The 27856-nt window shown below is 41.6% G+C and overlaps 1 protein-coding gene across 20 annotated transcripts in view; it reads right to left on the reverse strand.

The window, feature by feature from the left end:
- The window catches only part of camk2b1 (calcium/calmodulin-dependent protein kinase (CaM kinase) II beta 1), a 61042-nt gene that overhangs the window by 27883 nt on the left and 5303 nt on the right, over positions 1–27856 (reverse strand). For 9 of the 20 annotated variants that reach the window (XM_029439462.1, XM_029439459.1, XM_029439471.1 and 6 more), the window contains exons 3-13: positions 20191–20250; positions 19597–19651; positions 18833–18898; positions 13470–13542; positions 4482–4584; positions 3489–3572; positions 3244–3338; positions 2049–2171; positions 1749–1832; positions 1188–1230; positions 341–433 (exon numbers count right to left, since the gene is read on the reverse strand). In XM_029439462.1, coding sequence (XP_029295322.1) covers positions 341–433; positions 1188–1230; positions 1749–1832; positions 2049–2171; positions 3244–3338; positions 3489–3572; positions 4482–4584; positions 13470–13542; positions 18833–18898; positions 19597–19651; positions 20191–20250 — 879 coding nt within the window. Of the gene's footprint in view, positions 1–340; positions 434–1187; positions 1231–1748; positions 1833–2048; positions 2172–3243; positions 3339–3488; positions 3573–4481; positions 4585–9445; positions 9519–13469; positions 13543–18832; positions 18899–19596; positions 19652–20190; positions 20251–27856 lie in introns of all 20 variants that reach the window. The other 11 variants (XM_029439475.1, XM_029439466.1, XM_029439473.1 and 8 more) reach the window with 3 other exon arrangements.

Consider the following 27856-nt stretch of genomic DNA (forward strand, 5'->3'; position numbering starts at 1 on the left):
TTTTCTTATTGATGTTTTTAACATTTAAAAATCCTACATTTATAATATAATATAACATTTATTACATTTCATTTTTGGTGATGTATGAAAAGGTTGCATAACACCTGCTAGACAGTAAGATGGAAACATAGCTAATGCTGCAGGTGATGATTAAATGGGAGATGTAGTTAGTGACGTGGTCAAGCAATGAGCTCCCATGCTGAGGAGGGAGAGGGGGGAGGGGGTGTGTGAAAGAGGGGAAATAGAAGAATAGGAAGAATAAGAATAAAGTGTAAAAGACAGGAACAGAGAAGGGGTAAGGGGAGAGGGGTGGCATGCCCTGGGTGAGCCACCATGCTACCTTGTTCCACCAGCCCTCCGGTGGTGACGGCGGCTGCAGCCACCGCTGCTGCGGCCGCAGTGACAGAGGCTGGAGTGGTCTGCCTGCTGCCCACTGTTAAGAGTGAAATAGCCAGTCACACATTAAGAAAGAGAGTTACAAGTCAAGGAGGAAAGAAAGACGAGTAGGAGGTGAATGAGGAACAGATGGAGAAATGGTGCAGTGAAATTTAGAAAGAAAGGGGAAAAGGACGTGAGGGGAGGGGGTGAGTCAAAGACACAGCAGGTAGGTGGGCAGGGTGAGGAAAAAGAGAGAAAAGGTGAGACACACAGGGCTCATTAGTTTAGAGAAGGGCGATTAGCTCATGTACACAAAACACCAACATTATTTGACTGCGACACAAAATCTGTCACATATGAATCGGCAGCTCTGACAGAAGGATCACCAGAGACAAATGTCAGGGAGACTTTTATCTGATCGTTGATACTTGCATCTTGTCTCAATGTATCCCTGAAAACAGCGTTACTGTTAGGCAGTGACGTGCGGTGAGGTTCATGGCTGGGGAGGCACTGACGATTTACAAATATATGAACCCAACCGAGTAGCTTATTCACCATGAACATTGACGACTGGTTATTTTTCATATCAGCACTCTATACACACACACACACACACACACACACACACACACACACACACACACACACACACACACACACACACACACACACACACACACACACACACACACACACACACACACACACACACACACACACACTGTATATTGATTGATGTTGGTTCACTGATATGAATGGTAGATTTACAGGAATGAGGGACACAAGAATTATGTTCAGGTAACACTTACCAGAGAAATTTCGAGAAACCAGCATGGTGGTAAGAATGGCCCCCTGAGATGAGAACAGAAACAAGTCACATAATCATTTTTATACAATGAAAAACATTTTACCACTCTTGGTCCCTGACTGATTGAGATATATATATATATATATAAATCTATTTATTTATTTATTTATATTTATATATATATATATATATATATATATATATATATATATATATATATATATATATATATATATATATAAAAATCTATTATATATAAATATATTTATGTATAAATATATATATAAATATATTTATTTATATATATATATATATATATATATATATATTTATTTATATATATATATCTATATATATAAATAAATATATATATTTATATATATTATATGAAACTAATTATATATTTCAGGCCTTTAATGTATAGATTACATCTTGAAATACTTTGGTAACCCTAAAATGATGGAAAAGAAATCAAAGAATAAAGTTGAGGAAATTATTTTATCCTGTAAACGATCTTATTATAGCAGAAGAGGAAGATGTGGGAGAGGGTGAGCATACAGACCTTGAGTTTCCTCCTGGCATTGAATTTCTTCAGGCACTCCACGGTCTCCTGTCTGTGCATCATGGACGCCACAGTGGAGCGTTGCTGTGAGAAGGAAGAAGACAAGGAGGAGAAGAGCATGAGGAGGACAATCAGAGGAAGGTTTATGAAGAGGAGGAAGAAACAAAGACAAGAACTAATCAGTTAATCAAGGTTTTTGTCTTTGCTGTGGTTCAACTACTGGTTTTTCCAAGTCTTTTCTATGCTTGCAGTAGAAAATAACTGCTGTCTGCGTGTCTATGTCAAGCAGGGGAGACTTACGCAGACCCATGGGTGCTTGAGGGCCTCCTGAGCAGTGATCCTCTTGGCTGGGTTGATGGTCAGCATCTGGTTGATCAGGTTTTTGGCCTCTGGAGTGACTGTGTCCCACTCTGGGGAAGGGAACTAAAAGGGACACACAGAACCATTGATATGATTCAATAATTAATAAGCAATTCTTTTGAAATATCTTTGAGTTTTGGACTGTTAGTCGGACAAAGAAAAGCAACGTGAAGACGACACTTTGGGCTCTGGGAAAAGAGCTGACTTAACGATTAATCGAGAAAATAATCAGCAGATTAATCAACAAAGAAATTCATTGTTAGTTACAGAGCTAAACCAGTGAACTATTATTGTTATTATCTGCTTTTGAGATATTTACAATCATCACAATTTACACAAAACGAAAGGATAGAATTTGATGGGGAACAGATAATACTTATCCTGTTCATTTTTAGGATGTTCAAATCTTGATTGGCCCTGAAAACTCTAATGACTTAACTCCACTGATTAGCTCAACAGCATGAAACGTAAAGAGAAAATCTACCAAACATCTTAAAAAGCCATGGGGAACTTTGTCAGTTGTAGATGGTTTAATTTTTCCACAGAACAAACAGGAGTTTGCTGCACTGTTTATAACTCCTTGATGGTCACAATGTCTGATAAGCTCAAAGTCCCTTTTGAGTTTTTAATGTCTCACATATATGTGAGAAGTTGATTTGTTGGATTGTTTTACAGTAAACACGTAGAGAGAGGGAGAGAATAACAAACCACACAGGTCACTGCCCAGACATTAACCCGGGATGTTTCCCGTTCATGCCTTCAACATTATAGCCTGTGGTTCCATATGGGTGTGTTTTTCAACATTATCAGAAGGCCAGTCCAAGCACAGCCCCAAACAATTTGTTAAGGATTCTAAACGCATCAGGTCATGTTGTGTTTAGGCATAAATATCGAGGTATGCGTCCTATGAGCCCAGAGGCCCTGCCAGAGAATCAGACAGCATCTCTCTCTCTATTTGGCATGAACTTAAATGTGATCTAAGGTGAGCCTCCCTCTCTTGCACCCCCTGAAACATGAATGAGACGACTGAGTTACGTAACCCCTGCCAAAAAGGAACGAGGGCAGTGGGAGGAGAGGGGAGGGTATTACAGCAGGAGAGGAGAAATAAGAGAGCAAGAGAGTAGAGGAGACTCACATCATAAGCCCCAGCCTTGATCTGCTGGTACAGCTTGTGCTGGTCCTCGTCCCAGAAAGGAGGGTAACCCACCAGCAGGATGTAGAGGATCACCCCTGAGACACACATGGACACGCACACAAACAGAAAATGCACAATTTGTTAGAAAATGTGTGTGTTTGTTTGTTTTTGTGTACAATTATCTAGGAAATGCCATCGTGTGTGTTAAGTGTGTGAATGAGCGTATGTCTCTCTGTACAACTCACCACAGGCCCAGATGTCCACAGGTTTGCCATATGCTTCCTTCCTCAATACCTCAGGGGACAGGTACCCCGGTGTGCCAGCAAACCCTGCAGTAAACACACACACACACACACACACACACACACACACACACACACACACACACACACACACGATTGATTGATTGATTGACATCCTCCAGGCCACAGATTGTGTTTCTGCTATCCTTGGATCAGCTTGTGTAGAAATCCAGATAATCTTCCTAAAGCTAAAACACACAGTGGACTGAGATCTTAAAGGTAGATTTGAAGTCAGTTGATTGTGAGGGACTAGCAAACCTCCCCTTGAGGAAAGCCACAGACTCCACCACTGATGGGGACATATGTTTGTAGAAGAGATTCATGTGAGATGTGGAAGTCTACCTCAACAGTACTATTGTCCACTCTTTGTTTGTTTATTCTTTGATAATTAATCTCCATGTACCAACACAAACCTGCACTACCCTGGACCTTCATGATCAGAGTTGACATCCTCTGAAAAACTAAAAGTGATGATGTCACCAGGGGAAGCGGACAGGGAGCATAAATGCATGACCATCCTTGGCACCAAATCAATATTGCTTCACCATTTATTAAATGCAAAATACAAAAGAAAGTAATCTGAGGCATATTGTACATCCTTATGTTACATCACAAAGAGAAACTGAGCACAAATAATAATAATAAATATTATTATTATTATTATTATTATTATTATTATTATTATTATTATTATTATAACATACATAATCTTTTCCAGTAGCTTAAGTCTCTCTGTCAGCTGGGCCTTCTCAATGACTCCATTATTCTTTATTATCTTTATTCCTTTACCAAGTATTTAACATGCATTTGTGATCCTTACAACTGACAGTAACTGAACCATATTTTATTACTCAAGTTATAATAAACCCCTTTATAGCTTTAGATAATTACACATAAAATAAAGATGTGATTAAGTCCTGCATCTGCTGTACCTACCAAACCAGGCCTGCTGATCCCCCTGCACCTCGATGGCCAGGCCAAAGTCAGCCAGCTTCACTGCGGCATTCTTACATTTGCTTGCTAGGAGCAGGTTCTCTGGCTAAAGTGGGAAAGAGGGGATACACAAGGTCACCAAACATTTTGAAATGAAGGATGCGGGTACAAAACATGAACACTGTCCTAGTGGGGGAGGAGCTGGAGGTATAGCTATACATGCACACAATTTGTAATTGAACGTTCTTATCAACACTGTATTCAGCACACAACAACAAAAATATATATACACACAGACAGCGATGTCCTTTAAATAACTTGCGTTGACACATAAAAGCTTTACAATACTAGTTGGTCCAATAACTTTGTGGACTCACTTTTATTGTACTCTATAGCATTATGTGTCCACAAAACCTAGTCAGTTTGCAGTTCGTTTTTGCCCTAGCTTCATGTTGTGTGCTTTGGTCTATACGCTCCATCTCTGTGGCCCAGATAATGCATTCAGCCTCATTATTCTCTGTCTGAAGAGGGCTCTAATAATGGGCTACTATCCCCACTGGCTCTCTGTGTGTGTCTCTCTCTCTCTTTCATTTTTGTTTCTCTACGTCTCTCTCAACTCTCGCTTAATCATTGCTTCGGTTAAAGCAACTGGCGGTCTTTAATGACAAATAAGGCATCCTGGTGAAAAAATATTAATACAAAATATAAAACTTTTTTTTATTCATTATTCATTGATGTTCATGGCATTCATGACGTTGGAATATCACCAGGCTAGACAAAAGGGTTGCCTACACATTGCAGTCAGCGAGGCTAACAAGGTAACTAATATATCTTGCATTATTTCAGTCAATAGCCAGAGTGTTAGACAGTGGTGGGCCGTCAGGGCCAGCAAGGCCTTCTCTGCTGGCCTAAACATCTTCAGAATATAAATTTAATTTTGATATATTATTTCCACAAATATGTATTAAAATATTCCCCATAGTCTATTCTCTTCATTTCATAGCTTTCCTCTTGGTTGCGCTGCTTCCAGCCTCAGATGGAGATTTGGAGGGCTGGCCTTTATGTTAGAGCTTTTATCCAATCATATTTCAGCCATCATGTGTTGCCAGGGTCCACAAAATCTGCCCTGAGGCCTTCAGAATCAACAGTGCGGGCGTCTGTAGCTTAAAGTGAACGGAGACAAAACTGTGGCGTTAACCAATCAGATTTCGAGTTGGGGACACCGGGGCCAGCTAGCAGACGTACGATAACGTCAGCACGTCCACGTCCTTTGATTGGATACGCACTATTGAGAGGCAGAGCTATGCAGAGCTAGCAAACCTTGAACGAGCTAATTTGTGTAGATTTCTACAAGCTGTTTTTTCAACCCACAATGGCTGAAGGAGGAGAAGAGATCGATGTGGTCGCAGATATAATTACAACGCCATTTTCAAGACGAACCTTTCAAGAAAAGCTAGACATCGTGAGAAGAGAACGGCCAACCCCGACGCTAGCGAGCCTATCACAGCCGGGAAAGGGGTTTGTCGGACACTTTCAAATCACTAACTACGAGCGGTACCCCCGGCTCACAGCTCCGAGAGGCACTGCACATTGTACTGCTGGGAATGCCTGCTATTTACAACTAAATGTTTTGGAAATATTAATATAACTCTGTTGTACTTGACTATGTTAAGGTGATGCAACGCCCGGTTATACTGCGTTTCTGTCTAAATGTATAGTTTCTATAGCCATGGCGTCATAATGATGGTATTAAGAGGTGGAATAATTCAGGTAGGACTGTGTAGGACATCACTGAAGGCCTAGGTGTGAAATGCACGGCCCGCCACTGGTGTTAGACTTGCCAATAATAGCTTTTCCACCTTAACCCATATACTGAACTCCGATCTAACATTACATGAAAACACGTTTTTTTTATTTAGTTATTTGGCTCTGCCCATTAACCATACCATTCAAATGATTTCTGCCTTTAGATCCGCTCTGCCTCCAAGAATTGCTTTTATAACTGAAACTATCAGCCTGGGTTAATATCTGCAATCCTGGTTGCCGTTTTGCACCGTTTCAAAATGCTACTAGCTTGTTTTGGCTAAACTGAATATAACTTTGGCAACAGTAACAGCTGCATGCCTTACACTTATACTGATGTGTAGATTACTAAGTGATTCTATTCATTTAAGACAACTGTATATGTTACGAGGGACCAACGTTCAAAACGTTGATTCCCGAAATGCACCTCAGTGAACAGCAACACAAGTTTACACTTACAGCATGGAGAGAATTAGGACATAGATAGTCTGTATTTTTGTCACTACCTCCCATGCATTGCACCAGCGTGCATCTTTACTGTACACCCTCTGATTTCCTTTCCTTAAATCTCAAGAATTAAAAGTGATGCTTTTGGATCATTCTTTGTGGAGAAACTCCGTTTTACAGATCCGTCAATATAAATCAACTAATCATCACAACTGTGACTGTTAGTCGACTAAGAATTTCTTTAGTTAAAGATAGGCCTACCAACTTGTTAAGACCCACAGGTATACTTAGTATTTCAATTGTGCTTTCATAGTCTTTGAGCCCATAAGTAAAAGAGAAGGATATGAGCGAGAGAGACTGAGTGAGCGAAGCAGTAATCCTGAGGCGCTGTGCCTACCTTGTGTCATCATATTTTCCGAGCTCTACCGCTTGGTTAGGCTTTACTCTTTTGTAAACCAGGGAGTTAGAACTTGCCAACACTGCAGCAGGAAGATAATCCGTGAAAAACGGATGTGGGTGGAAATTCTGATGAAGCATGCATTTCCATCAAAAAGGTGCATAAACGCAACGCAAAACATCCAAGCCACATGTTCAGACATAACAGCAGCAATAAAAATCACTTTTTGATACAAGCGCTTCTTCCTACTTAGACATGCACACAGTGGAGCACGCTGACGACCAGCAGGTTATGGTTGAAAGGGAGAGAGGGAGGGTATATGGAGGATAGAGAAAGCTGTATTCGAGAGCAGTGTTTCATGAGTGGGTGTTTCAAATGAAATGATTCACATCTTTCTTTCTTCTCTTTTGTTTCTCTGTCTGTAGAGGATTTGAAGTGCTGCGGTATTCCTACAAATTCCTTCTGAGAAAGTGGCAGAGATGTAGACCTCCAATTAAGAAGGAACTGCAATTTAATCAACCTGGAAAGGGAAACTGGAGTGTTTTTGTCTGGATTAAAGCCAGGGCTAGGTATTGTTTTGACACTATTGCCAACCAGACACCTAAAATAAAAACCTAAAACAACGCTCTTTTGGAGTTTCTCTACAATATTCTTCTAGTATGTTGCTTCAACACTGATAGCATGAGATAACCTAATGTTGAAAACCTTATGATTTAAATAAGAAACTATCTGATCGAAAAAGAAGTAAAGACATATTTCAATTTGATTCCCTGCACTAACTATATTTTGACCTTTCATTACTCAAAACACTGACAGTGATTTTGTCATTTCTGAGATGACCAAAAAGCAATACACTATTTGATGTACTGTCTGAACAATATAAGTGTGGCACACATTTATTTGCTGTGTGTTGTCATTTCATTTATCATAACCCAATTCCTAATTCAAGGGATTTTATCACCCAGGCTGTCCTCAGTCAGCACACTATGACCTATTGCATGAAATGCTCTCCGACGCTTGGGTGTGAAACCAGATAGGCGTGTCGGCTAAATAAAGAAACAGCCACAACAGTTATGATAAACACAACATGCCTTTGCTGGAATGGTTTGACTGACATTTGCATAGAAGAGGTCTACTGGACAAAGGGCATCATGCAAAAAAGGAAGGGACAAGCATATACTGACACGCGACTAGGTACAAGACATGTCACCGAGAGGAAACAGATAGATTTCTATCACACACACAGCTCATCACATTTGAAGCCAAATTTAAAACACTAACAGACTAAAGCAAAACTGTGTTTTGGTTGTTGATGAGTTAACAGTCAGCAGTCACATTAAACGAGGCTTGCTGTACAATCTCACTGAAAATGCATTTCAAGCGCAGGATCAATCCTTAAGAGCAAAGCTTTAACCAGATGACACATGTATAGATGTTTACATATATCAAGCAATCCCACAGTTATAAGAAACTTGTTACCAGTTCACAATTAGCGACTGGCTCTCGGTTGCAGCCTAAAAAAGACTGCGCTACCAGCCAGTCAGCCAATATAAACAAATGTCACGACATCACAAGACAATTGATGGCAGTTTACAGAAAATGAGCGGTCACATTGGAATCACTGAGGGTCATTAGCTGATCCAAAACAGCAATCAAAACCCCACAGGTTGTGTCATAATCAATATTTAACATATTTCTCTGACTAGTAAATCAACCAGAGGTCAGTCCATCAACAAAAAAATGTGCCGGCTTTGCAATGACAAGATCCTGTTCCAGAAAGGTTACAGAGCAGTGGCATGGGTCAGTCAGCATGAACAGCTTTGCATGCTTGAAATCTCCACGGACTGGGGTGACTGAAGTGGTATGTACACAAGAGGAAAATAAGGTGATTGCACAGAGCTGGAGGCTGTGTATGGCCGGGCAGAGTCCAGAGAAAGGTTGCAGGTAGTATTTGACAGTCTCATGGTGATCGCCACAAAGCTGTAGGGACTGTTCTAACTCTGAGGGTGGAGAGGAGCTTTGGCCTGACTCTAAATTGCATTCTAACTGCACAACCGACTATTGTGTAGGGTTAGATTGTATTATATAGGGTTACAAAAGCAGCAATTGTATTCATATCAGAATTCAGGGGGTATGAGATGATTCAACCCTCTCTAAGTCCTGAGGCTTTGCAAGTGACATTATGTCCGCAAACATTACATACACTTGCATGTATTTACCAAACCCACACAGACTACATAAATAACACACCTACAACCCCCCCTTCAACAAATATTTCAACAAACTCTCAAGGGACAGCAAGAGGATCCCTGTCACTCACCTTCAGGTCCCGGTGCACCACGCCCATTTGATGGCAGTGAAGCACTGCCTCCAAGATCTGCTGGATGCAATGACTGCATGCAAACACCAAGGGGGGCGCATGTTAGTCTGAGCAGCGCTACAATCTCGTGCACAGGCCAGGGGGGGGTTGATGGAGGAGTAAAAGGGGATTAAGGGATATTTAACAGGGGTTGAAAGGGCTCTTCTGTTGCCAGTCATACTCTCACCTTTTACTGGCTTCGGATGACCCATAGCTAAACCCACACCCAGGATTACTCAAATGAAGGTAATCAGGGTTCCCTTAAATAGCTTTCTAAAAGTTAGCTACATAGGCTAGGTTAGCTAACCATTGCGGCCCTCATGTAAGGCCGTGTGCTTGCTCTTCTGGGTTGAGCTTCCCACATAAAAACTGACCTACGTTTAAAATGGTGGGAAAGGAATAACGTGGATCAAACACCCTATAGTGCAACAAATGTCATTAATGACTTTCATTAGTGAGGTTTTTGGGGGGTGGCTGCAGATCTTGGTTTGACTTGGATGGCTTTAAAGGGCATAGCTGTGGGTGAATTGCAACAGAAGATTCCTTTGAGTCAATCTATTCTGCAACCAATGGATATTCTCCATGATCTTCGTCTGTATTCTTCGTAGATGAGATCATGCATGACACACATTTTACTGTTCAGTTTGCTGCAGCTGGATTCTAGAGACCCCACCTCCCTGCATCTTTTAGTCAGCAGGCCTTGGGTGATGAAGGAGGGTGTGAGAACGTGGCTGGCTATGGGGGGCACGAAGGGCGTTGATGAAGGAGTTAAGGGAAGGAGTGAGTCATTGTGCAATTAATAACATTTAAAAAGATGTGTCCGGCATCAATGCCAAGTCTATGTCTATTCTGATGTCAGCTACCGGACACTAAAAATAAAAACACAAAAGTCAAAAACTGTACGAGGGACGCTGAGGGATGATTGAGGTTTGAGTCTAGACAGATATTTGAGCGTGGTACGAGGATATGTGTGTGTGTGTGTGTGTGTAATGAGACAGACAACGCATACATGTGTGTGTGCGTAGGGCCACGTAGGTGTGTATGGAAGTAGAGCTGCAGGAACACACACACACACACACACACACACACACACACACACACACACACACACACACACACACACACACACACACACACACACACACACACACAGTTGGGGATGTGGCGTTGTGTGTAGACAAAAGCTTGACCGTGCATGTGTGTTTCCTGTGCACTGACAAAGTTCAGAGTTTATCAAAGTCCATAGTGAGGTGTGTGCTCCTGTTATGTTTTTTTATATAGGATTTTTTATTGAGTAGATTAAATTAAATCCACCCAACAACTGATAACATGCTGTGTGCGGTTTTCTATTTCTAAAAAATAATCTAAAAAGAAAAATCAAATACAGAAAAAGAGTTAGATTACTTGAATGTAACTTGAATGTTTTGCTTCTACAGTTAAACTGGCGATCGATATGATAAAATGACACCATGATAACTTTCCAAAGCAGCAGCCCCTTGCATGATTATAACCCAGGTGTGTTTTATTGTGTGAGATGACAAATCACTAGAAATCACAACTTGAACGTAAACTTTTTTGTCTTTATGTGCTCAAACATTTGGTTTTTAAGGCCCTGTCACACATATCCGTATGGCAGAAACGTATGCCGGCGCATACGAATATTTGTCAGAGTCCAAATACGTTCAACTTTTCATCGGATCGGAAAAGTGAACATATACAGATACGCATGTCTAACCTGTTGATAGAGCATCACTTACTTATACAAAATGTATCAGACGAATACCCAACGAATGCATAACGTATACAAACATATGGGCAACACGCTGGTTTATGTTGATATAAGGTAAGGTATAAGTAGTATTCGTTAAGAGCTCCCTGTGTTACGCTGGGGTGCGTTGTTGAACGCTGATTTTTTGAGCATGTTCAAAATTACCGGAAGTACCCGACGTGTGCTTCATAAGATATGCAGACGTTACGTGACGTTTTAAATAAGTAAGTGATACGCTATCAATGTTTGACATACGTATAATAATTAGTTATGTATTCATTATGTATACGTCAGCTACAACACCGCTGTGGAAAAGTTGGACGTATGAGCTACTTTTCATATATACGGCGGCATGTTTCTGTCATACAGGAACTGTGTGACAGGGCCGTGTGTCTGGCGTGTTCGGCGTGTCGTCTGCGTCCTTCAAACGATCACAACTTACCCTTAATTTATATCAACCTATTGCCGATATTTCGTATGCGCCGGCATATGTTTCTGTCATACGGATATGTGTGACAGGGCCTTGAACAGTTGTAAATTGTGTCTTGTTGAGGAAAGTGCAGGAAAAAGAATAATCAGTAAACTGGCAGCCTAACAATTAATAGTTGGCAGTCTTAATCATGATCACACATACAGAAGCTCGAAGGGTGACTTACAGAGAGAGAAAGAAAGAAAGAAACTCAGAGAGAGAGAGAGAGAGAGAGAGAGAGAGAGAGAGAGAGAGAGAGAGAGAGAGAGAGAGAGAGAGAGAGAGAGAGAGAGAGAGAGAGAGAGAGATATGGACTGGAATGGCTGTAAAGTTCAGGGCTATAAATTAGAATCCTGTGTCTTGTTTCTAAAAGGTCTCCTAATGAATAAATACTAGGCAGGTCATGTCTGTAGTCCAAATGCTGTGTGTGTGTGTGTGTGTGTGTGTGTGTGTGTGTGTGTGTGTGTGTGTGTGTGTGTGCCAAGTGATCACTAAAAGCCAAAACGAGCATGTGTCTGTATATGTGCTGTCGAGGCTAATGGGACTTCCATCTATGAAATTTGTGTGTGTGTGTGTGTGTTCTCTTGCACCCTCATTCATGCATAAATGTGTGCCTGTGTGTAGATATGCAGCTCAGTGTGTGTGTGTCTATGTCCATCCTCCCCCCACTTTGTCAGCTGTTGAGCTCTGTAACCCGCAGGGTGAAAATCCTCTGCGTGTGTGTGTGTGACTGATAGAAAGAGATCATCATGAGCGTTCCTGTGTTAGTTAGCAGTTAGGGGGGCCATGCTGGAGATCATACTCAACATTTGCTGTATTTTAAGGTCCATTCTGTAGTGTTACTGTTCCCCCTTTGTTTTTTTAACAACACTGTCTATAAAAAGCAGACTTCATGCACACTGTGTGTATAAGTATTGTTTCTGAGTACGTATGCAATCTGCTAAAATAATGTTTGTTTGTGGTTCTGTTGCAAACTAGCAAATTACCCTAATGACACAAATGTGATTTAAAATAATGTTTTTCACTCGGGTTTCTGGATAAAAATGATGGTGTAGACGACAGCAAAACAGGTGCTTAACCTGTTTTGTGAATTGTATATTTTTAAGAATATGTAGCTGTATGACTAGTTATTGCAGTCTGTGTGTAACACTTGAAATGTGCTTTAAACAAAAAGTGCATTTGTTTTAAAAGCAGCGCAGTTCTTTTGTCGTGTTTTTCCTTTCAGCTCAAGATTTCTAAAACATCTTTATAAAGATGAAGTTGTGGTTGAATGAGGCTATTGAAATAGAGGGATCAATACAATAACACAACTGACTCAAAGCTAGAGAGAAGGGAGGAACAAAACAAATCAATGACGATCACAATAAATATAACTGTGGCTTCTTTTAACTACCCTGGGGGGAGAAAATGATGGTTGTATGGGCAATTTACACCTGCCCATACAAATATTTATTACACACGTAGGAGGTTTTATAATGTGGTTGTAAACTTATTGTAAAGAGAACGGGTGGGAGGGCAGATGGAGCGGGGAGGGTGCGTGAGGCAGGCCAGGGTCCTTCAATTTAAAAAACAACATACCATACAATAAGAAAGCAAAAAGGAATAATAAGAGCATACCAAGAGACAAGAGTCAGACAGGCGGACATTAGACACTGACGACACAAACAGACGAGACGGAGGACGGAGGAAGAAAGGGACGGAGGAGGGAAAGGAAGCATTGTTGCAGATGCTCCTCTACATATACTAACCTTCAGGTCCCTGTGCACTATGTCATGTTGGTGAATGTGATGGACACTTTCTAGAATCTGATGGATACAGTGACTGTGAAGACAAAACAGAGAGAGGAGGGACGGTGGGGGTGGAGGGAGGGGTGAGGATGGATGGATGGACCATGGGGATGTACAGACAGGGATGAAGGTGGAGAAAGAGGATGGCAGGTGAACAGAGTGACAGGCAGGGAAAATGCAAGATGAATGAGACAAAATTAAAGATGAGAAAATGGCAGGTTAGATTAGAGGACGAGTAGTGACATAGAAGTCAGAAGAAATGAGGAGGAGAAGAGAGAGGACGATTGATGCAGATAGAGATGTTGGAAGGGGAGGGACGGGTGGGTGAATGCGGGTGGAGGAGACAAAAACGTTTCGTTTGGCTTTTTTAAACATGATGAAAGACAAGAGCAGCCACAGCAGAACAACCTGCCAGACAAAAATTACACCAACACGACAAAGGAGAGAAGAGGAGAAGAGAGGAGGAGTAAGTGGAGAGGAGAGAAGAGAGGGAGAAGTAAGGGGAGAGAAGAGGAGACGAGAGGAAGAGTAAGTGGAGAGGATAGGAGAAGAGAGGGAGAGGAAGTGGAGAGGAGAGGAGGAGGAAGTGGAGAGGAGAGGAGGAAGTGGAGAGGAGAGGAGAGGAGGAGTAAGGGGAGAGGAGAGGAGGATTAAGTGGAGAGGAGAGGAGAAGTAAGGGCAGAGGAGAGGAGAAGAGAGGAGGAGTAAGGGGAGAGGAGAGGAGAAGAGAGGAGGAGTAAGTGGAGAGGAGAGGAGAAGAGAGAAGAGGAAGTTGGAGAGGAGGGAGAAAGAGGAAAGTAAGTGGAGAGGAGAGGAGAAGTAAGGGGGAAGAGAAGAAAGGAGCAGTAAGTGGAAAGGAGAGGAGGGTAGTGGAGAGGAGAGGAGAAGTAGGGGAGAAGAGAACGCGGAGGAGTAGTGGAAAGGAGAGGAGAAGTGGGGAGGGAGGCGTCCGTGGACCGGGAGAGAGTAAGGGGCGAGGAGAGCGAAAGAGGGAGAGTAGTGGAGAGGAGAGGAGGAAAGGCGGCGTACGGGGAGAGGGAGCGAGAGAGAGGCGTCGGGTAGTGGGGCGGGAGGAGGAGAGTAAGTGGAGCGAGAGGAGCCGAGATGAGGAGTACGTGGCGAGAGAGGAGCCGTGCGGGAGTGGCGCGCGCGCCCGCGCTGCGGCGAGTGGAGAGCGGGAGAGGAGACACAAAGAAAAAAAGGTCCAGATTAGTCAAGAGAGGGTAGGACGCTTTTGAAGAGCAAAGAGATAATAATACGTGAAAGAAATGGAACCCTTTTGTATAGGATGAAACTGAATCATAGAAGACTGGTGGGCTGATGCCAAGCTATTTTTCCATCACTTAAAGGGAAATCACATCACTGTGTACACTGCAAGAGATACATGTACCTACCTCACTCCATTGTGAGTGTGTGCACATTTAAATGTGTGTAGGCTTGGTGCAATGAGAGAGTGTGATGTGTAATGTGCACAATATGTGACTAATAGCTGGCGCAAAGAGACGGGCAGCCTGCAGGATCCACACCCACACAGTGTCTAGTTAGTGGGTGGACTGAGAGAGAGAGAGAATGAGAGATATACTGTTTATGTGCATGCTTGCTCATAAACACACACACACAACCACACAACCACACACAACCACACACACGTACAAATCTAAAAATAAAATAAAACCTAATTCTACCATTAGGCTTTGTAACAGAAACTAAATAGGCAGTCTAAACAAAGACGCAAAGCAAGTATGAGAGTCAGTGAAATAGCTTTAAACTAAGAGCTCTATGCACTGAAGTAAAGAAAGCACCCATGAACCATCAGCTTCACATAACTGGCCAGACGGTTCACTGAATGCATCGTCTGCTTTTGGGCAACAAATGATAGTAAATCTTCAGTGTATACATTATGGGCCACAAATGATGGAGACCCTGTTGTATTTAATTGCAGCCAGTCGGTGTAACCTCTAGAAATAATAATAAATTCTATGGCAGGGTTGATCCTTTCACAATTTTCACAAGATCTAATCACCAATTGATGTGACCCAGGGGTAAACAAACAATACATTAAGCACATAATAAGTCACTTTCTGCCACTAGGGGTCCATCAATCAAAACAATAACAAAATAAACAGACCCAGTAAATGAAGCCAGTAAAAACACTAAACAAAAAAATCTAAAAATGTTTCACGTAAAAAAATAGAAATCTGTGTTTTGCCATTACAGGAGACCAAATGAAACGGGCCATTACCTTGATACAAATGAGATATGTCTGTACATTTGAAATGTAAGTACACAACTCACAATGTATAACATAGGTCTAGTCGTTTTTAGACCTTTTAATGTGGAAATGTTACACTATACGTTTAATACTTTTCTGCGTCATATATTCACTGTGACACGCCCTTCTCTCAGTTACTCACATTTCCTTGTCCGGCTGTTTGAGCTGACTCTTGCTCTTTGATATAAAGTGATGGTAAACGTTACTCTATGTATGCATGGACACATGGCTTGACATGACAGTGACCCATTGTGTATGGCATTTAGAAATTGAAGAGCATCTCCCTCAACTTTGTCTGTTTGTGTGAGTGCCTCTAATATCTCACTGTCCAAAACAATTATGTCATTCCAAAGGACTCTTGGTCTGTTTACAAACTACTAGAGGGGCAAAGAGGGAAAAAAGTGCAGCGCTCGTCACACTTGCCAAAAAATTTGACTTGCTCAGCACTTTGGGCTACAATGTCCCACTGTTCTCTGCAGGAAAGTAACGTGAGCCTGAGAGGAAAATCAATTACAGATCCAGTCTGTGTGTCAACACAGGGCACCCTTTCACTGTCGTTTATACATGAGTATCCTTTCAATATTAAAATACACACTATATTGAAATAAAGCATGGCCAAGCTTGTGGGTAAAGTAAAATCACTTCAAACTGAATCAGAATGAGAAAGATGTTTTCAGTGAACCAGAAAAATATGTGAGGAGGAAAATATAAGTATGACAACAAGAGAATCTTCTAAAATACACCCTGGAAATTAAAGCATATCCAGGGCAGCATCTAGCAGCTTCAGACTCAAAACACCTCGCATTAAGATTTTAAGCTTCCTTAAAATAAAATTGGTTGCACAAAATACCATAATCCTCGCCAAAACAACTTTGTAAAGCAACAGAGCTGGAACTTTGTTTTTGAGTCCGTGAGGAAAAAGTCCTCGATTCAGAAGCAGGTGTCATTTAGTTCTACTCATAATGGCCTCCATCCAATCAAACATTACTGAAGAGGAACTCTGACAGGGGGCGACAAGGTGGGATGCAGAACAGTTTGGGGTCTCTATGAGAGTGTGTGTGTGTGTGTTGTGTGTGTGTGTGTGTGTGTGTGTGTGTGTGTGTGTGTGTGACTAATTATTGTAGCTAATTAAAGTCCCAATTCTTGCTGGTCTCCAAGGGAGTGAGGTTGAGAGAGAGGGGAAGCACTGGCCTGGATGACTGACATTTAAAAAAACGAAGGGACGGGAAAGCGAAGCGTGTGTGTGTGTGTGTGTGTGTGTGTGTGTGTGTGTGTGTGTGTGTGTGTGTGTGTGTGTGTGTGTGTTGAGAACTGCAAGGGTAAGAAGGTAAGTGGGAAGGATAGCGATCACCAAGGGGTTTCGATTGGCAGTTGTAAGGACTGTAGCGTCCACTACTTCAGTTACATGGCAGCCTACAGCACGCACGCAACTGCAAATATATTTTTCAACTGCAAATAATGTTTGTGCCGCTTACAGTGAACATACGACAGATGCACATGTATAAGAGAGTCTCTATGTTGGCCTCAACTTTGCTGGATAATACAAATCCCTTAATGCAAAACTTTGTGTTTTCATATTTTAGTTTAAAAGGAATATATAATATACAATACAGACATTTAAAATAATGTTTTGCAATAAACAGCACAACTACATATTTACTACTAAAAGCTTAACTGTTAGCCAAAACTTGCCACTTTTGCCCACAATAGAATTGTTAATGGTCTACTTGCTGTAACAATTCAAATAGTTGGGGTTACACTGGGATTGAAACTGACACGACAATGTGACTCGGAATAGGATACATGGGTACGTAAAATAGATGGATACTATGAATGAAAACTGTTTCTATACAGCATTCTAGCATTATATACAATCCAAATAAAAAGTAATGATGTGAATGCATTTATCAGGTGAGCAAGAGCGGCATCTCTTATTTATATTTAATGGAACAGACTAATCAGAACAGAACAGACCATCAATGTGATATCAGACCACTATGCACTACAGCGTATGTTGAAAACTGGTCTGGGGTCACTTTCTACCCAAAGATATCAGAGAGACATTATGACATAAAAGTTTCAAGTGTCAAGTTGCTCATGACCACATGAAGTCATCTGGACAAAAGCAGAACATCAATTTATTCTAGTTCAGGAAAATGAAAATCTAATGCTGAACATTGGATATTTAAGGTTCACTGTTCTCACGCTACAAGTCAAACGGCTTTGGTGAAGAGACGAGAGCTAAAGATAACCATTTACTGGGCCATACTGGCATGAACTTCAACAAGATCAGACTATTCAGTTTCACTTGTAATGTTGCTGAATGGACTAACGCCCACATCACAACTGTCAAGTATCTCTCTCACTCTTCTCTCAGTCTATTGTCTGTCCACCCCCCCACTACTCCATTTCCTGTTCCACCATTGGTTAAAGTGAACTGTGTGTGTGTCGATGACTCAAAAGTGGTGGGAGTAAGATATAAAAAAGCATGGGTGGTGGTGGTGGAGTGTGAATAAGAAAGAAGAGGGCTGAATGAAAATTAAGAAAAGAACAAGAGAAGGAGATTGTAATTGAAAATCCAAAACCCAAACAAGTAGATTTGTTTTAAAAAGATGATTAGATTAACAATGGTCAAACCTTGGATTGGCCATAACGTTTGCTCCTGTGTGTGTGTGAGAGATGAAGTACTGTGGCAAAGGAGAAATTGAAAAATAAGAAGGAGAGTTGGTAAAGTAGAAGGGAAACAGAGACAAGGCAACAGAAGCAAAAGAGGACAGTTAAAACAAACAGAAGTCAAGATAAAAAATAAGCAAAGAATAAGAAAACATGCAGAGTAGGGATGGGAGGAGCAGAACACGGGAAGAGGAGTAAAAAGGAAAGTGAGAAGAAAAGGAGCGAAGAGTAGAAAAAGAGAGTAAAGCAGAGTCACAAAAGAAAAGGAGAAATACGTAAAACTAGAAAACAGACAAGAGAAGACAACAGAAGACAAAGACCATTTAAGGACAAGGAGAAGCTCTTTCACACATACAACGAGTGAAGGCTGCTCTCCTACCTGGCGTCGGCCTCGCTGTAATACTCTCTGGCTACGATGTCTTCAAACAGTTCACCCCCGGTCACCCTGCGCACACACACATACAAATATATTAATATTGGGAAGCTTGGATTGGAAGGAGGTGGGGGGCTATGAAGGCTATAAAGCAAGGATTCCTACAGCTCCCCCCCCCCCCTAATTCTCCCCTTTAACACACTGTTACCATGGAAACTAGAGGGAATTGCCAAGAGATGGATGTGAAGGGTGTGGGTGGTGTTGGGGGAGATATAGGAAAGAGTTATGTAATTGTTTTTGAGGTAAAGGTGGGGAATCCGGGTGGAGGAGGAAGAAGAAGAAAAGTGGGCACAAAGGGAGGAAGCAAGTGTGCAGCTGGGAAGAGAGAGAGAGAGAGAGAGAGAGAGAGAGAGAGAGAGAGAGAGAGAGAGAGAGAGAGAGAGAGAGAGCGAGAGAGAGAGAGAGACAGAGAGAGAGAGAGAGAGAGAGAGCGAGAGAGAGAGAGAGACAGAGAGAGAGAGAGAGAGGAGAGAGAGAGAGAGAGAGAGAGAGAGAGAGAGAGAGAGAGAGAGACAGAGACAGAGACAGAGAGACAGAGACAGAGAGACAGAGACAGAGAGACAGAGAGAGAGAGAGAGAGAGAGAGAGACAGAGAGAGAGAGAGAGAGAGAGAGAGAGAGGGAGAGAGACAGAGAGAGAGAGAGAGAGACAGAGAGACAGAGACGGAGAGATGAGGAAAGAGGAGGAAGAGAAGGGAGAGTGTGACTTACAAGTCAAACAGGAGGTAGTGGAAACCCTCCTCTGATATACTGTCATGAAGACGAACTGCAGGAGAAAGAGAAACAGATTGACAGATAAATGTCTGATTCTCAGAGTATTAATCATTATTTTATTATCATGCGAGTATAGTTTATAGTTGTATAGGCATAAACTCATTTTTTTTAAATGCACCCCAATTTTGTGAGACCATTTCTGAATAATAATGCTGCATTTTAACAAGGAAATTAAAAAGGAAAAAGACAGATAGAGAGAGGGTGAGGGCAGAAATCACTTGCATCAAATGCAGTATATTCACAGTATTGTAATGGGTTCTGGAATTAAAAGGAGTCTATTAAACAACTATTATTATACATATTGCTTCTACTATATTTGGTATGCTAATCAGTAATAGATGTATTTTGTATTAAGCTGTAATAAATGAGTTTACATTTTGAGTTAATACTAGTAAATTGATCTCACTTAACAAAGTCGTGGAAAAGTTATGTATTTTGTCATAAAAAGTTAAAGATGGGTTGCATTTTAATTAATTGAATCAGACAGATGTTAGTGGTAAGAAAAGCAAAAATAGAAAGACATGTCTTCACCGATGTTGGAGTGTTTCAACAGGCGACAGATCCGAGCCTCTCTCTCCAGCTTCTGGTGATCTGAAGGGACATGGAGACGGAGAACAAGAGAGAGAGAGACAGAGAGAGAGAGAGGGGGGGGAGAGACAGACAGAGACAGAGGGAGACAGAGACAGCGAGAGAGAGAAAGAGGGAGACAGAGAGAGATAATGAGGAGTTATTCTTAAAATCTCACCGCAAAACCACCATCTCATTCTGACCTGATATTGGGGCAGCCTGCTTGAGACAATGAGGTTAAATGTAAAAATATCAAAACAGTTTTGATGAGATTTGTTATTTCAAAGTTTGAAAAAACACACTCCGTTGTGACACACATATTTACAAAGTACAGTATGTATATCCACTCAATGGGGGGGAATTTGGTAAAGCTGAACTGCAATAATAAGATGTTTCGATTGTCCAGGTTTTAAGATCATTGGTGTAGTGCAGTATCTTCCCTGATGGATGGGGAACGTTTTAACAAAGCACTAATAGGATTAGACAGTGACTTGTGAACAGTGTGGGGATGAGAAAATTGGGAAATTCACTCAAACCAAACAACACGAGGTAAAAGAAAGGTTAGATTGAAGATACACATTTGAACTTGTGCTTGACAAAGTCAACAGTTTTCAATGGATTGCCTGACAGGTGCCCTGTGGAGCCTTCTTGTAAACTAAATAAAGTTATGTTTAAATTCAGTTTTACTTTTACTTGTGTGTATCGTTGAGGTTGAACACCGCATGGAATGCATTTCCGTCCTCAACATTCAACAACATCAACATCTTGAAACGTGTATTGTTTACATCCATGGTAACATGCTTGCAGTCTTCTTCTGCCCTTCCTTTGTTGGTGCATTACCACCACCTCTAGTTCAGTGGAATAGGGGGAAACCATTGGCAAGATCGCGTCACCCGCGCTTGTGTACGTACATGTGCGTCCTTGTGAAAGTAAAATGCTGGCGCACTCATAACAAACTACTCCACAGCGGCGCTATTAGAGGTCACATCCATAAAACCAGGAACTGTGCAAAAAAAGAAAACTTAAGATTCATTTGTTTCACCTTTCAACCTATTTTTATCATACTGTTCCCAAAAGGCATTAGACCAAGACCAGTGATGCTGAAAATACTTTCCTGAAGCTAATTCAAAATGTTAATGTAATTGGTGACATCGTCATTAACCAAAAGGCCTACATACTGTTAAAATCCCTTTTTAAAAATACAGCAGATCATTTTACGTTTTCACATTTATGAATGACACATGATTCTAATATCATTCCTTGTGAGACTTCAGGTCTGCTAACTTATTGTCCGATGAGAAGACGACGCCTGCGTGTCGATCATGTATTTACATATGTGTGTGCGCTCATATAACAGCTTAAAGATGCAAGGCAGCCATGAATCCATAGTTCTAAAGCAAGCAGCTATCTTAGTGCTCAGATACACACAAGGGCTTGGACCACCCTGTCTGTGCAGACATGCAGAGCACAGCGGAAACATTGAAATGCATGTGTTCACCCACACCCATGTACAAGTTGCATCGGCTTAAAAACACACAAACGCACACATACTGGCATACAAGCAGGCACACAAATAGACTAGCAAAACACACGCGCACACATTCACGCTTGCAATTTAAGAACGACAGTGAGGTGTAAGCCCAGTGATTATAGTCATAGAAGATGAGAGGAGCGAGGCGGAGAAAGGAGTGGAGGAGTGTTAAAGGGGTGACAGAGGAGGAGGAAGGAAGAAAGAAAGAAAGAAGGACCATTAATATTCATAAAGCCTGGTTGCTGTCTTTCTGTTTAAAGAATAAGACATTGCTGATTGCTGCTGTTGTTGTTTCATCGACCACTAACACTGACTGCTACTGGTTTTGTTTTTTTCTCACTCTATTCATTTGTTCTTCAATTCTTTATTTTGGTTTTGGGGGGAGGCAATGGACAGACTGAATGTTTTGTTTGTTTCTGTGTTACAAACTGTTATTGGGATAACATGTCCTCAAAATAGCTTATTAGTATGATACAAATACATGATTGAATAATATGTGTTTTAATATTTGTGGAAGAGCACCCCATATATGGCTTTTGTCCATGAACGATCACATCTTTACGCTTTTTTTTCTCACTAAGCACTAAGCATACGCTTTCCTCCGCTGGCTTAATCCCACGTTATAAAAATGACCAACTGTCCGCTTGTGTTGAACACTCCCAAATATGTTATCCATCATACTACAATGTCGAATGGTGGAAAACATGTCACAAGCACAAGCATCGCATTTCATTCTGTCAGTGGGATCTGCTGACATTACTTTGCAAGTACAGAATTGGCTCTGAGTAAGCACAATGGTTCATCTTAGCTTAGTCTACCAGATGGCCAGACTGGGCCTTTGTTGTCGACACGTCTTTGTAGGACTTCAAGACTGAAGGCTGTAGTGGAATTTATATAGCTTGATGTAATAGTAAAAAGTAGAAGAATAACTGTTATTATTAAGGAAGACGATATGCCTCATGCATCAACATTCTCTGATATTTGTTCTTAATTTTCTGTAAAGAGAAAAAATAAGAGCCGCGAGCGACTAAGATGCTAATTTTGATTGCCAGCTGCTGATTAAAAGTGAAGTTAGCAACAACTCCGGCTCAGGCTCACTTAAGGTGGGCTGACCTTTAAGATGGATCTGCTGTTCTCATTTTAGTTCCTTCTAGCCTCTTTTCATCTCAGGATCCTTTGAGATTGGAAAGCTGTGTGAGTCATCGAGAACTTGTTTTGGGATTTACAGCTAGAGTGCGGCTTAAGATGAGATATAATAACTTTAACAAGGAAGGGCGCTATTCAGGTCCTTTATCCCTGCTTTATCAGACTGGCTGAATCAATTGGAGATAAACCTACAGCCAACACGGCGAATGACCTCATACAAGGTTTTGTAATGGCTGCTCTGCACAAGTTGTTCGCATAAGGAAGGCACACGGTCTGTACGGTGTGAGGTAACCCGGGGGTGAGGGGGAGTGTGGGGATTCTGTTAGGGATAGCAAGATGGTTTAGGTGTCACAGTCCTATTTGATGTTTCCACAGTAGTAGTTGTGAATACAGATCGTCAGCTAATCAGATTGTCAGTCTTTGCTTTAGATTTCGTACATGCTGAGAATAAAAATGAGTTGTTGGTTCGATGGATGGATGACTGCAAGGAGGGGACTGCGTTGGCTTGTTTCTTTGTGTTACTACACCAGCAGTGTTGATGGGTGCAGGTGACGCATCTACAGTGAACACACTCTTTTTAAAAGTCTTAAAATCTTTAATTTAACAAAATCTTATAAATAGTGCATAATGCATCTGGATATAGCATTAGACAATAATATAATAATACAGTCAAAATGCCCTAATCCTAATCTTTCAAGGTAAAAACAACAGTCAGATACCAATCCTATGCTTCGGATGAAGCAGGTTAAATAACAAATGAGAGGAGAGGGCGTAGACATGAAGGAGGATGAGCACTGGTCCTGAGGGGAAGGGGAGGGGAAGTGGGGATAAGAGGAGATAGGTTGCAGAGAAGAACATTAAGCACGGAGTGTTCACTGAGTGAGCTAACCCAAGGACAGCATTTAGTGAAGTCTGTAGGCATCTATGTGTTGGGGGAGCAGAACGTAGAGGAATACATTTGGGTTAATCATCACCAGTGAGTCTCAAGAGGGGAGGAGATGTAAAAATACATCCAGATATAACCGTTGTTCAGAACATTTGACTCGCAACACGATTATGACTCTTGCCAGTTGGGAAATGTTGAGTATAAACTGCATTGTGGTCAGGGAGGTTAGGAGGCAGACTTCTGTTTCCTGTACATTTAACAGTAATGGCAGGACAGAGGGACATAGTATCATAATGGAGCCTCTAAATTTAAGATGAATCTTGACCATTGGGAGGAAATTATATCGCAGTGTCATCAAAATGTAATACGATTCAGTAGACAAACGAGCAATAGAATAAGAGAAACAAACTAAATATCTGAGCCTGTTGAAGATCATCCTCGAAATGCTCTGACATATTGAAAAATCATGCAATCCCTAATTATTCATTATTTATCATAATCTGAGCACAGCAGGCAGAGTGACACTGTGTGCAGGAAGTCAGTTTGACGCGAATGAAGTAAAAAAAAAAAAGAAGAGTAAGAACCAAAGAAAGTGGCACACGGACAAAAGGCATTTTAATTAAGGAAACTTGGGATCCTAGTACCATTTTTCATCTTAACAATACAATACAAAACAAAACAATACAAAACAATACAAAACAATACAAAACAATACAATAGGTGTTTGTTTTTGGCCCGTGGTCCACCATTAAGTTTCAGCGTTAGCCCTCCAAGGTAAAATGTTTAGGCACACCCGTTGTATTTGTAGTATAAAAAGTATAGATTACTAACAAATCAGTATTTCCCAAATGTGTAATTACAGCTGATGTGATTTGCCTTCATAATAAGACTTAATACTAAAGGTTTAATGCGCACTGGACTGAGTTGACTACATCTGGCCTGGTTATTTGACATTGACACAAAGCTTGCTGGCCAAAACCAGGTCAGACAACTGCTACTGCATTGCAGGTGAATCTCAACACCACGCACACATTAAACACACACACGCACCACTACTCTCTCCCTCATGAGGAATTACAAGGCCATACAGCAACGTCTGGCAACCCCTGTCCAGAGATCACTGCCAACAAACAAGCTCTGTGATTGGCTGGAAGCCTTGCCCAACAGACCTGTTCTACATTTCCTGTTGATGATGTGTTGGATTGGCATTAACCTTTTTTTGCGGCTGCATGCGGATAGTGTGGGATGATTGGAAAATGTTAGACGCAGAGGAGAAGCCTGGCTGTTTGTGTTGGTAAGAAATATTATGAGACAAGAAATCCTTAGTCATTTCTTGTAGTGGCTGAGCATCACAGTCTCAGCTCCTCCGCAATGGCTGTCTGGATATCGCTGTGTCTGTGTGTCTGTGTCTCTGTGCGTGTGCGTGTCTGTGTCTCTGTGCGTGTGCGTGTGTGTGTGTGTGTGTCAGAGAGAAAGAGAGAGTCAGATGAGAGTCCCGTGCTAAAGGCATGTAGGCGTACAGGCGCATGGCCCTCAGCTGCCAAGTGCCTGGGGTGCCTTCTCCCGCATGACCTCTCCCTCCCCTCGGCTTCCATCTCCATCTGCCAGTCCTAAGAAAACGTTCCTCTTAAGTTGCTGCAACAAGGGCTCTAAGCTCACGACCTTACCTGCTGCCTGAGAAACAGCACAACAACAAACACAACCTAAACCAAATCCCACTTCTAAAGTAGAGCAGCACGTCATCGCGACGATCATAAAACCTGGCTGTAGCAGCCCCATGTCAGATAGGTCATGGAGCTATGAATAGGACCTGGAGTAGAAGTAGTATGCAGCAGCTCTGCCGGCTCTAACGTTGCTCCGCTGTTTCATAGAACATAGCTCATCCATTAGTAAGGAGCGCAGCGCAAGCCTCCCACATCACCCAGTCAGGTCAGATCAGTCCTCCTATCAAAGGTAGAAGCAGGGAGATTATGCTGTGCCTCAGGAATATGGCTGTAAAGCTGCACTCCCTGATATAGCAGCTCGAGTGAAATGTATAGGTCCAATGATTATTTATTCTGTGCTGCTTTAGGTCTTGTCAAGCCAATTGCTGGGATTAACTATCCTCCTGCTAATAGCAGCAGGATAATCTAGGATAGGTTTAATCTTATTAAAAGCAGCTAGTCAAAATATGACAAGAGGAACATAACTGCTGCCAAGGATGATGGGACATACATTTAAACACTTTATTTATTAATTAGTTTTAGTTTATTTTTATTTGCTTTTATATACAAGTACAATTCTGATATAAGATCTCACTGTCTTGTTGTTGTGGGCGTACATACATTCCTACACTGGAAATATTAAGATATTAACTGTATGTCTGTCGTTTAGTGTTGAGCACTAGCAGTGACCCCTTTCACATTGATAAAAAATGTCCTGTTTTAAAGTTGAGATTACATTTTCGGTCAGAGCTAAGTAAGAAGGCGGGAAAACTGTTTCAAGACGGGTCAGGTGGGTTGCCAACATCGCCACAGACCCCTCGCATAGTTGGTCCTGGTCGCGCTTGAAGCCCCATCCCCCTTCCACAGGGAGAGAGGGTGCAGCAGGTCGCAGCGTAGTAGGTCGCGGCGCACCGCTAAGGGGAAATGACAGGGAGAGGATCCTCCAACACAGAGCGGCCATCTCTGTTCAGCCGCATTAAATCTCCTAAATCCTCCTCTTTCTGTTCCACATCATATCCTCACATCATACAGAGCAGAATTTCATAAATGGTCCGTACACAGTTGAAAAAACAGTTGTTTAATAAGAAAGTTTTACCGACACAAAAAGGTTAACTGACAAATCATGAAGTCGTGATGGAGACTAACAATATGACCACACATTTTAGGTTGTGGCCCTCTGCTAATGCCCGTTAAAATGTTCCACCACACACAAGCGGTGGCCCCATGTGTGTGTGTGTGTGTGTGTGTGTGTGTGTGTGTGTGTGTGTGTGTGTGTGTGTGTAGGGTAACAGTCAAGTGTCAGTGCGATGCCACCTGGCAGGGCCTTGGCAGTGGGGCTCCAGTTACAGATTTACACTGGGCAAGTGGTTGCTGTGAAGAGCCACAGCAACCACTGTGGGGCCGGATTGGTCTTCATGGTCGTGGCATTTAGCCTTGGCTTTGGCTTAAACCGTTACCGGCTGCACAGCATGTGACACTAATCAAGGTGCCTAAAAGATCCTTTTCAACTAAGCAAACCATTATGATTATATGGTTAAATATTATATTACATGTGAGGCATTTAGCTTCATCCAGAGTTATTTACAATGAGTGGAACAGTGGAAGGAGTTTAACTTCATATCAAATTGACAAGCAATCACTTTTTAAGAACTGAAAGCGAAGAGCCTTTAGTGCTTTTACAATATCATCTCTGCATAAACTCATCATTTAATGGAAAAGCAACAGAAATGAACCTTTGCTGCAGTGGCTGCTTCGGTGGTACTCAAGAGGACAAAAGCGTTCAGCATAATAATTTGGGAGAAATTAAACATTTCATTCTCTTGACTTTAACAGGATGTTAAAAGTGAAAAGATTAATTCACAAGAATATGACTTCCACCATCTTGCTTTGGTCAAATGTAGAGCTGTATTTTCATAATGGATTCATTTAAATCGTTCACACGAGGGGCTGGCCCTGGATCAGGGACTTTGGCATGATAATATATGTAGTCAGATGTTCATGAAACACTGCTTACTTTACTTTATCCATTCATTTATCAGGGACACATTATTTACATCAAGATGATGTAATATATCATTTTCATCTGTATCAGATTTTGCCTGTTTTCTCCAACTTTGGGTTCCCTCTACGCTACAGTGCATGTCTTTGCTAACGCTACCTGGGGAGGGTTGAGCTCAAACTTGGAGGACATAGCAAGTGAAAGCCTTATGCTATACCCACCAGTTACAGGTTACAGGTTGTTAGAGCAAGAACACACAAACAAGGCCAAAAGGAGCAAGCGGGAAGTTCTGCTAATGGGAATCGGATTGTTAGCCTCGTGTCACCCTCGTCTCCCCTGGGGGCCCATTTGAAATGGAAACTATT

Source organism: Cottoperca gobio, chromosome 9, assembly GCF_900634415.1.
Source record: "Cottoperca gobio chromosome 9, fCotGob3.1, whole genome shotgun sequence".
Classification (NCBI taxonomy): Eukaryota; Metazoa; Chordata; class Actinopteri; order Perciformes; family Bovichtidae; genus Cottoperca; species Cottoperca gobio.